At 38.6% G+C, this 12,429-nt stretch overlaps 1 protein-coding gene across 1 annotated transcript in view; it reads right to left on the bottom strand.

The window, feature by feature from the left end:
- SPATA5 (spermatogenesis associated 5) overlaps positions 1–12,429 on the bottom strand; it is a 203,769-nt gene that overhangs the window by 180,050 nt on the left and 11,290 nt on the right. Inside the window, 1 exon segment of the mRNA XM_049814797.1 lies at positions 11,498–11,753. Within this exon segment, the coding sequence (XP_049670754.1) occupies positions 11,498–11,753 (256 nt within the window).

Here is a 12,429-nt window from a genome sequence, read left to right as displayed (position 1 = left end):
AATGCTCAACAGCACATAGAAAGATTTCAGCTTCCTAATGGCTCTGGATGGGGCATCTTCCTCTAACTTCTAAATCTTTACATCCTGTACTTCAAAATTTAACAGTTTTATGCATAGAAAAACCATTTCATGTAACTTAAAAACTTTAGAAAACTGACTTCACAGGCAATGGATACAGAAGTTATTCCAGTGTTTAATATTTTTGAGATAAAGAGCTCTTCTGCTTTATATTTGGCAATTTTTAATCAGCATGGCCTTCTGCACTCATTCATGACAACCCCCAAAATCATACTAGGAAGTCTTTTATAGAACTTCAAGTATCATATACTACAAATCACATGTATTCTTGAACATATCATAGCATCATAAACAAAAGGGAATTTATAGCACTTCATCATATCAAGATACTGGATGGTCAAATCCAAGAAGAAAAAAAAAGTGAACGTGTGGGTATGTTGTTTGCAGTTACACATAAATATACAGAAACACAAAGCCTGTTTGCCTTCCATCTGATGGAAGCCTCGCCATCACCTGGTAAGGATCACTGCTCCACTAAGAACGTCCCACAGACACATCCTCACCTGTTCAGTTGATCCTTCATCCTGTGCAGACCCAGCAAACCAGCTCTCCTACCCATCACGGTGAGACAGCACTAGGTAGAAACAAGAGCAGCTGCCACAAGCACTGAGGGACAGCAGGGATGTGTCAAGGCAAAGGCTCTCTTTTCCTTTACTCCCCAGATAATGGAACAGTACCAGGCAAGCACCTGATGTCTGTGGACTACTAGCAAGCTTTCCTCTGACCTGGAGGCAGGAACCACCATTCCCAATAGCTGAAAAATTCAGATGTGTTCTTCCATTTGCATCCTAAGAAATGTCTACAATTTGGAGGGGGAGAGTTGGTGTGTTTTGTTTTGTTTTATTTCGTTGATTTTGTTTTGTCTTTTTCTTTCCCCTCCAATGTACATAAGTATGGAATCAAACACAACAAAATATTTACCAAGGAATTAAAAAAAATAAAATCCATGCACCAGACTCCTATAAATATATTTTTAAACTTATTTATTTAATCTGTACATAAAATGCATGCCTATTTAGAAAACATTTCAGGAAGCAAAACCCCTTACTTTTGGTCTTGAAACGATCTTCTGCAATCTGTCTTTAGCTGCCAGTGCTATACGGGAAAATCTCTGAAGAACTTTCATATACTGTTTGCGCAGGAAAGATAATGCCCTTAAATCCCTTGTAACCATAACATTGCAAATTCACTCGGCTAACCTGAGCACTAATCTACTGTAGGGATTATGTACAGGATTTATAGTCCTTCGTGAAGAGCTCTGGCATTTGCTGGAACGTGTCTATGGAGCTGACTAAAAGTTGCTGAGAGGTGCAACAGGGGAGGGAAAGGAAGGAAGGAGGAACTTTATTTTCAAAAATTCTTTCTTACAGGAAACAGTTTATTCACAGATCAGGTACACACACATCATTTATCCTAAGACAATGACAACAGAGGGAAATAAGGAATACCAGACTGCCTGCTTCTAGCCTTCTCTCATACATAAATGTACCTAAGCTAAGGTTAGTCATACGTGTGTCAGAAGAAAAATAAGGACTGCCATGCTACCAGAATAGGAAGGGCAGAAAGACAAGAAGCAACAGTTAGTGCCTAAATGCCAGTCTAACTGTGATTAGGAATGTTGTCAAGTCAGAATATAGCTAAAATTTAAAGTCAGAGACCTGTGAAAACTTTTGACTGAAAATATTTAAGCTCTGTCCCCCCAACAGAAGCTATTCATTCTACCTACAAATGCCTACTGCTAACTGATTTTACTCCCGCATAACTAACATAGACATATAAATGAAGCTGCATTTCACCAGAGGATCTTTTATGATCTTTTATCAATTAAACAGAAGAACTAAGACTGCTTTCAGATCCTCAGTCTGTTATTATATATTCCAGGAAAATGTTTTACCTGGAGCCTGAGAGGGAGTCAGAAAACATTGAACTTTTCTCCTATAGTACCATTTCTACACAAATAGCTTGCCTGAAGTATAGCTGACGTTGGCTTACTTAGAAAAAAAGCACAGCTATGGAAAACATCATTGTTTACTCAGATAGTTGAAAGTATGCTTGCAACTTTGCAACCTGAAGATGAATATCTATTCTAAACGGGTTACACTGGATCTTCCTCAAGCCAGCAGAGCAAGATGGAGTGAGATGAACCGTAACACAATCAGTCCCTCCCCATGTACTACGAGGGGAACATAACTCCTACAGATTTTTAGTATGGGAAGAATTGCACCTCAAATGTATTTGAAACAGAGTCTGTTACCGTTGCTGTTGAAGTTACATTTGAAACAAGACTCAGCACAAAAGCTGAAAGGAAAAAAAATGCATACCAATTGCTTCACAGAGATGACAGTGTACTTGAGTTCTAGACGTTGCCATATTATGGTCACTCAAAGAACATAATAGCAAAGCAACTGATTAAACAAAATTTGAGGAGAACTAAGGAGAGAAGCGTTAGCCAAAATTCAAAAGATACCTTATCTAAAAACACAACTGCGTCAAATGAAATTCTGCCTAAAACAAGACAAAGTAGCATAAACAAGTACCAGACGCATCATGAAAAAGCAAAACAGAGAACAAAATGAAAAATGATTGCCTTTCCAAAATTAAAAAAAGTTACTAAAGGCTTCTTTAAATGTAATACACCTTTCAAACAAATAATTTCCCCAAAAGTATGCTTCTATCTTGGAGAAAAAATAGTTCTGGTCTAAATACGTAATTCCAATTCATAACTGGAGCCTATTCCAGAACCAGGAAATAAAATAACTTTCTGCATCACAAGGAACCAAGTCTGAATCACCAGCAATAATTTAATGCCACGTTACTGGAGGGCTGCAGCGACCATGAATTCTGTTAGTAAGAGAAAAAACATTGCAGTGCTTGTGTGCTGGTCAGCAATAACAGTGAGCATGGTTGTGCTACTTCAGCCGGCAGGAGGTGGAAAGTTAGAAAAGACATGATGAGAGAGGAAGAAGGAAGCATGTAAGTCTGCAGAATACCTTCCAGTTAGCAAAGTGCCAGTTAAGATGAATGACTCCATGTACAGCATGTTTCATTACCAAGTAGAAGACCACGGATTTGCCAAGTCCTTCTCAGAGATTAAAGGTCAGGAAGTTGTCTTCAGTTCTTAGATATGCAAACCCTTTAAAGTTAACACAGGGGAGCAAGCAGCTCAGATCATTGTGAAAAAAATACAAACCTATAGGATAATTTAAAAGATAGTGGACTGAAGTATGTCTTCAAAAATCAGTTTAGTGTCGGTTAAATCATTTTCATTCATTCAAAGGTGCTACACAGACTGCTGAGAATTTCTGCTGTTGCTACAGGAATAACATTGCTTGGCACACAGCTCTTATCCAGCTACATATCCCGGGAGGTGAAGCCCCTGAGAAACGCAAAACCAGATAAGTAGAATAGCGACTAGCACACCACTCCTGTCAATGTGACTTCGAGCTGGGTTACCAACACTGCACTGATTCCCACGTCTAGAAAATAAACTGTCTGTTCACACCACAGCTCGGCCAATGACCCAGCCTAAGACAGCCTAAAGTCTGCCCTAAATTTATTATGTTCTTAAGCAAAATGATATAATGTTCAATTTTCAGGATCTGCAAGCTGAGGAATAACGTTCTGACTGCCATTTCCCAGCCCATTGCTCTGCACAGGTAGGGCTGCACTCACGCAGGCTACTCTGGCGTCCTGCACTCCTTCACCCTTCAAACTGAACAACTTGTTTTGGGACTGACCCTCCAACCCATTCAAATGCAGAAGTTTCTATATTTATTGCCACATATTAATAATATAGTTTCTTCTGTACCACTGAAGCTGCAAAAGCAAGAACACAGTGTCTATCTGCCATGAAGGTTAATTTAAAATATTACTAACAGTTATTGATCAACTCTTCCGAAAATATTCTTTATTTCCTGCTTATATAAATATCGGCAGACAGAATGGGATGTGCTTCAAACAGATTATAAAGTACTCAGCACACACCTGGGTATATGAAGTCAGTAGGCCCATCATCCAATTAACTGCAAGCCAGTTTCAGATAAAAACACACTTCAAATTAGTTATGATGAAAACCAAAAGTTTACATGCCCTGACTGCAGTAAGTGCAACGTTCTCCATACGAAAACAAAAATCAAGTACCATTACAAAACAAACAAACATTAAAAAAAGGCAAAAGATTTTATGCAAGAGAAAATAACTACAACAAGGAACATAACACGCACCAGCATCTCTTCAGAGAGGCAAACAGAGCAAGACTTTTTCTCTCTGGATACAAAGACAGTCGCACTAAGGAAACATCTGTGCACTCAGCATATGCAAAGACATGGGGGGAAAAAAGGAGATTCAGAAATTTTCCAATCACATCGGAATGGCGCCAAACCAAAGTAAAAGGGTGAGAATCTAACCCTATGCAGCTAAAATAATCTTTGTGGAATCTTGGGAAAGTAGACATGTAAAATAGTTCAACCAAGACAGCCATTTTAAAACCAATTCTGACTTTGTCTTTGCCCTGAGATGTTGGGGGGAAGAAATCCTAAGAAAGAGGGCAAGGAATACCACGGACAAGGATAAGGTCAACACACCCCACCCAGTCTCAAGCATGCTCCTTCAAGCCACTCAGCAGCATCCAGATGTAGCCACTTCTGCACGAAAGCCATCATTCTGCGTTAGTGCTCTAAGAAACAATCAAAAAACATATGTTACAGTCTGAGTCCAAAAAAGCCACACTGCTTTGTTATGTGTGCGTGCAAGCAAGGACGCATTTGTTCATAACCTGTTAAGATTGAAGACTAGGTCAATTGCTTTGGTTTAAAAACAGCTTCTGCATTAAGGACCCAGCTTTAAAATTACAGAACACAGCACTAACTTAAAATTCACAAATGCTGAAGATGAGGATTGGATTTTCTTGGTCTTCTTGCACCATAAATTAACATGATGGAACACAGTGTCAGAAAACTCAATTGTTCCAGTCCAAAAATTAATTTGTAGCTTTACTTCTGTATTGTGTCTGGACTTTTCAGTACATTTCAAAATCCAGTGTTCTGCCACTTCTGAAAAAATCTCTCAATTTCATAAGAACACATTTTTTGGTATTGACCATCTGACTATACATGTTATTAATACTCCCCAAAACCCCCACATTTTCTACATGACCTTTTTCTGAAAGGGCAAGCAGTCTTTCCCACCTCATTTTGAATGTCCCATGGGAACCAGTATTCAGTTAGAGAATGCAATAGCAGATCATTTGCAACAGCATAGCTTCAATCTTTTTCTGTGCTAAAATAAATAAATAAATAAATAACATAGACATGGTATTTTCAGTCACTTTCCATAAGGGAATAAGTATAACTCTAGCATGTCAAGCAGTGCTTTCCCTTTAAAATCTGTAACTGCAATCAGTTAATTTGAAAACAAACCAAAAAACACCCTGCAAAACAAACAATCCTATTGCCTTGGCCATCAATTGCCTTTGTCAAAATCTACACTTCCAACAGTGTCTCAGCCCACATTCATACATTTAGGATTATAATCCAAGAAAAATATTTACATTTGTTGTACACCCCCAGCAGAACTCAGGTCCAAATCTTGTTGGGGAAGGGTTCAGACTGAACCTTTATGGCTTAAAGAAAGGATAGATATTCTTGGTGCCCTAACACTAGGCTATTTCATCAAGACTGTGACTGAGCTGAAACGAAGAGCTCAGACTTGAGATACACGGCTGAGAAGCCACATATTGAACGCAGCGTTTGTCTAATTGAAAGACCAGTCAGTGGCTGGTCCTCAGGGTGCACAGAGACTCACTGTTAATCATATTAGCCCAAATGGCTCACGTTTCCTGCAGGTGGCCAGGCTACCAAAACTGCAGAAGCTGGGGGTGGGGGGAACCCACATTGATCTAACAAAGAGACATTCCTGGGTTTCAGGGGAATTTACTTCCCTGTCAATTACAGGAAAAACAAAAAACTAGGAGCCAGCCCTTCAATTGCCTGATTATTTTTTTTCCCCCTTTCTAATGCAAGCGGATTGCAGAAATTCTTTTTGGGGTCATAAAAGATACAGCAGGAAGTTTCTCAGCTCCAAAAAAAGCCAAGTCCAGTATCCCTCTAAATAACTTACACTTTTACAGATCTAGTATCTACATATAATCAATATACAGATCTACCGATTGCACAGCATAAAGACTCTCCATCCTAGCTGTATTATTCATCAGAACGCAAGGGTAATAAAAGGGCCAAATGAACACCATAAACAGTAAGATCTCCAAACAACAGGACTCTTAAAATTATGAACATAAGACAAGAGACCATGTCATATGTCTATGCAAGTAGCTTCACAGATTCAGCAGAGTAATGCTGATTCATATTGGTCAAAGATGTAGCTCAATTTCTTATTTCTGTAACATTTTTTGTAACAGCCAGCTGAAGCCAGTGAACCCTTATAATCCTAAAGGCTAAGCAAACTGAAAGATACCTTTAACTGTATTACAATCAGGCAATGGAAAAAAAAAAAACGTTTGATGCTAAACAAAGTGATTAGTGCTTCTTTCACAGAAGTCTCAAAGTTTCAGTGGTTGTAATGCAGCATCCTCACTGGAACCAAATAGATGTTATTGCAAGAGAGACCACTATTTAAACAAAGACATTTGTTCTTCCTCTCCTTATGATGCTATCTTATCACAGTCCAAGTGTTTTATATCAGCACACTGAAATTATGTGTAATGAACAAGGATGTTCAAGATAAATTTTAAGAGTTACAAAGCAAATACTTCCTTTCTCTGTAAACAATATGACTGAACCCACTTCTTGAAGAAATCAAGCTATATTTATATTCACCCTCTTGAAATGCTACAGGCAGCCATAGAAGGATAAGTTTATAATAAATTGCTATATTTGGAAACCTTTGTTGCTAAGCATCTTCTAACATTCAGTACAGTTTATACCATTCGTGTTCCTGCTACATAATTAACATTTCATATGTTTTTTTCAAAAAAAAAAAAAGTGTAGTGCTTATCTTTGTTGTTAAATTAAAGCCATTATAATTTTTTATGGAATTAATAAAAGACTGTGTGGCCAATTAATTAAAGCAGAAGCAACAAGATCTCAGGGGCATACAAACACTGACACTATGTACAAGGATATGGCAGAGTCTATCTTCTAGACACTGCCTCTGTTTGAGACGAAACAATTCAGAAGGCAGCTGTTCACACTAAAAGGTAGTCTACTAAATAACTTAGGACACACTAGGCGTCTTAACAATATGACTTTCTCAGCTGCACAGATAACTAAGCCCTCTTCTTGTCAAGAATTCTGTCCACGTAAATCCCTCAGAGGGTACTCAAGTCCTCAAGAGTCTACCATGAGGAGCTCATTGCAAGCTGATGTCCGCAGGATGTGGTCCAGTGCCCATAAAGGTATTTGCAGGTTTTCTGTACTATGCTGATAACCTATATGAAAGCATGCAGTTAATTGTGGAAACCACAAGCATATTGCTAGGCAGCAGACAACCACAGCAAATCCCAATTTCTCCAATGTAGTCACTACAGACAATGTAACCTTGAACAGTAATTCTGAAAGCATTGCATCTAAGCTAGTGATACATGCCACATTAGAAATATCAGTTTTACGTTTAATTTTACTGGAATGACCATAGTTATTTGTAAAACAGACAAATAATACTTGCTTAGCATATGAGGGTGTATACCAGTACTCTGCACAACAATTAAGGCTGAGATAGATACACATACAGAGCTGATGCCTGTCACCGTGTTGTCAACTCTTGCAAAAATACTAAGCTTCATGACACTAACATTTTTCCTATGTAGTCACAAAATTCTGTGATTTCATTTTGTGAGAAGCTAGAACTGCGTCTTTAGTAGAGGAAAATAAGGTATTTGAAGAAAAATCCACTAATATTTTCAAAATTCAGCAGATCAAATAAAAACATTCTTAACTCATTATTATATCCATCTATATATAACTATTTCACAGGTCTTTGGTCATAATACCCTGTTTGTATAAGTCCAGAGCACACTGCACAGATTCTCCAGGTTTCTTGTCCACCTTTCCTCTCCTTGCCCATTCCAGCATACACAACACCACAATTCTGTACATACTATATACACGTAGGCCTAGAAACATTCAGCACAAGCTGAACGTTAAAAGCTCCTAAAACTTCTTAATGACTTCCATGAAAATGCACAGAGTTCCTGAACAGAACAGAAAACTTGACTGCCTGACCCCAGAAGTACCACTAAGCAATTCTTGCACTGGAGAACAAACAACTTCTGCCAAAAAAACAGTTGGAATATATTTACAATAGCTATTTACTGTTCATTAACACATGCTCTTCAGAATTACATAGAAGACAAACATCAAAGCTTTTATAATAAAAATCTTAGGAAACCTAACTACAGATGCAAAAGTGAAAGGCTTGCCTGTCATAGCCCTACAATTACTACATTTACCATGTTACATTAATTACTACACCCTTGGTTTATATAAGCTGTATATACACAATATTATAAATCTGTTAAAAAAACAGAGTTGAAGTATAAAGATAAGGAAGCATGAGTCCTTTGGAAATGATCTAAACTTTGTATTAAGAATATAAACATATTTAGCTTGTAAACTTTCAGGTTTTCCAGCCTCGAATGAAGTACCTAATAAATAGAGTAACCAGGACTCAACAGTCTCCCAAAGACCACTACTGCAACATGATTAGCAAGCAACAATAATCTCGTACCAAAAATTGAACATGTATTTCTGAGTTCAGAATTCCTGCTCCTAAATTAGTTTCCGTGTTTCACCTGTACCTACACACAGATAGTGTGTAAGTGGCTCAAATAACCTTAAGATTTGTGAAAGAACTCTTAACTCGGCTATTGTCTGAATATTAAGCATTTTGGTTACTTAGAAATGTGCACCAGCAGTCTTAACTGTATGTTTATATCATGTTTTATGTTGTAACACATACGAAATATTATGTTCAATTCTGAGCTCTACATTACCAAAAGGTTATTGACAAACTGGAGGGAGTTCAGAGAAAATCAACATAATTTCTCAGAAGGCAGGAAGGACTTATTTATGAGGAAAGATTAAACAAGCTAAATATTTACAGTTTGGCTCAGTAATGAATGAGGAGGTAGGGGACATGAGAACAGCCTAGAGATATCTGAAGGGTGTAAACACTGAGGAGGGAGAGTGAACGTGTTATAAAAGGATGTAAACAGAAATAATGGGATAGAACTAAACAAGGAAAACTTAGGCTGAATATCAGAGAGCATTCCTGGACAGCAAGCTATCTTGGCCCACAGTGCAGTTTCTTAAGTGAAGCAATAGAAGCCCATTGCTTGGAACAACAAACAAGACTAGACAAAACACTGGAAAATTTGCCATATGGAATAACCTTGCTCTGTTGAGGAGAAACATTACCTCATAAAAGCTAGTCTTTTCTAAGTTTAACTCCAGTGAAAGCAGTAGTATTTTATAAGTCGTTGAAAATGTAATATAAAAAAAAAAAAAAGATATCAAGAGCTTAATCAGAAAAAAAAGAATCCAACTAAGAACGTTCCTTAACCATGAGCAACTTAAATTCAGTTTATGTAATACTTTGACCAAATCATGCTTCTGCAACTCTTTGAAAAGGAAAAACACATGTGGGCTGCAAAGAGTTAACGGCGCTGGACTGTATTCTCCCCAGCAGAGGTCACTCCAAGTTAACAAATAACAGGGAAATTTAACAGCGTGGATTCAGACTTCAGGAAAGAGGATGAATAGAAGGGGGACATCCTCCTTCCCTCATTCCTAGCACTGGTTTGGATGCGAAGCTCCCAGAAAACAGCGTGTCCTGCAGTCAGTCACAGGTAGATGCCAGAAGTTTTGGATCTACATAGCACATAATGTTCAATTTGCACAACGTTCAAAATTTGTTTTCTAAGAGGCCCTCATGAAGTGGGTAAATATCGCCTATTTACAGCTGGATTATGAAACGTCCAGAATCGATGTGCACATGCACAAGTAAAGCCTAGGCTGGGTCATGTTTGGAATTGAAACCACAACACTTTCCACTGAAAAGTGTAGATTACATTAGTTAAGTATTTACTATGTGAGGACTGTGACACAGGCAGACTGACAAGCTTCCATAAACACAAAGGAAGGAAAATAAAATGGGAGTTTATCTTTTGTTGTTGTTGTTTGTATATATTTGTTTTAAAGAATGTTTGCTAACTTAAAATGGAGCTTAAAACGCAACCGAAGCCAACAGGGGAGCGCTACAAAAAGAATAGTCTGTGTCTGTACATATTTTTTCTTTTTGACCCATACAAAAGTCTACAAATTCATATTTGAGAACTATCCCTTAAAAATTCTGGGAACTGGCAAGTAAAAACCTTTCTGTTCCGGGTGCCATCACCCCTAATAAAACTTCCATCATCTTCATAGTTGATTCTGATGCAAGAATTAAACCATGCACTGTGCCACTGCCAGAGGAAGCTGTCCCAGTGCCAAAGGAAATAAAAGTAACCAGCACAAACAGCAGACATATTTGCGAACTACAAGGGAGCAAATATGCGTAAGCAGAGCTGAAGAGTCATGTTTTGACTAGGCTGTTTTCAAAGGCTGCTCATGAGTAGCTTTAAGGTCCAACACTTAAACTGCGTACGCGCATTCGAGCAAAATGTAAGAATTGATAGAGCATACTTTTAATATTTCATCCAATGAAAACAGAAGTGAACTCATGTTTAAGTATTCCCTGGAACATACTGAACCCTGGCTGCATGATGCATGGATAATTCTCCAGGACTATGCCTGTACTGGAGGCCAAGGGACGCTTTCCAGCCCCCAGCTCAGGGCATGCTCTCCAGCTCTCCCCCCTCCACTGCACAAGCCGTCCCAGGTGCATACAGTCCCCTAGCCCCTGCCACAAGCTCCTCATCTGCCAACAAATGAAATACAGGCACAAAATATGGAAGGGAGCCACAGTAAACACCACAGTCTCAACACCCAGGGAACAAGGGCCTGCAGGACAAGCTGTCTAGCCTAAGTGACTTGGGATTTTTGTACAGAAGGGGTAGGCTCTAGAGTAAGAAAAACTCTTAAGGGATGTATCAGTTAACTCACTAAACCTACTGAGAGACAGCTAGCTATCCAATATGCTACAAATGGCACAGAGGATTGCCTCGTGTTATTAATCTTAATATTCAATTTTAAAATCTATTAATACTCAAAAGAGTTTTTCTGACCTGCCCAGGAGCAGACTGCTGTTCCTCATATTCCATGCTTGTCTATGTTTTCTTTGACACAAAAATGAATTAAATGTCACTGTTTTAAAAGCTATTAGTACAGACAGTGGATTTTTATTTTTTTAAACAAAATAAAGAGACTAACAATAAAGATCCTAAATAAGATGCACAAAGTCTTACCTGCTTCCTTGCACAAGGCTGCTAAGTCCGCACCCACATAACCATGTGCACTATCAGCCAGTTGTACCAACTCCGCAGCTGTGAGCGAATGGGGAACTTTCTTGAGAAGCTTTTGGAGTATGTCCAGACGATCCTGGGCATTAGGAATCCCAATTTCTACCTCTTTATCAAAACGCCCAGGTCTGCGCAGTGCTAAATCCAGTGCATGAGGACGATTAGTGGCCCCAAGTACCAAGAGCTGCCCTTCACTGCCTTCCTGAAGGCATCAAACAATGCAAAATATTAATTTTAAAATACAATTAAATGTCACACAGCTTATAAACATACTTCTTGCTTACTCTTCCCAGCTATTACAGACACTAAAATCCTGTTGCTAGCTCTAAAGGAACAAAGCAAACTTTTCAGAATATATACCCCACGAATGATCCCATCCAACCTATCCCTAATCACAATTTAGCAATGCTATAGGCTGCAGGCACATATAGATAATACAAGAGAAACTTTACTCCAAGATGCCCTCAACCCAGGGTCTCCCACTTTAATCCCAAGAACTCGCTTTCCTGTATCAGGAAAGTAAGCACCAAGGAAAAAAAAGAAGCATTTAAGCTAAAAGGCAGCATTGGCACAAGAACAAAGAGGTATCAGCAGACCTTGAATAAACAAAAGTTGGGAAACACATCATTTAAGGTATCAAAACCAGCAGAGACAGGAGGTTATAAAGCTTCCTGTAGGTTCAGTAGGAAAAGCAAGGTCAAAAATCCTAACCAATTTCCTCAAGCTCTGCTTTTTCACATTTAGAGTGAGGCAAAATCAGCTAGGAGGTCTCTTGCAGTGCCATTCTCTTTTTGTGAATGAAGCACTTTCTCCAGAAAGAATATCCATCAGCCTTTGCCATCAGAAAATATGTTCTGCCTGTGAACAACTCCAGACTG

The sequence above is a fragment of the Accipiter gentilis genome, chromosome 12 (genome assembly GCF_929443795.1).
Source record: "Accipiter gentilis chromosome 12, bAccGen1.1, whole genome shotgun sequence".
NCBI lineage: Eukaryota > Metazoa > Chordata > Aves > Accipitriformes > Accipitridae > Astur > Astur gentilis.
The sequence above is the reverse complement of the archived record's forward strand: the minus strand, read 5'-3'. Positions and strand labels throughout refer to the sequence as shown.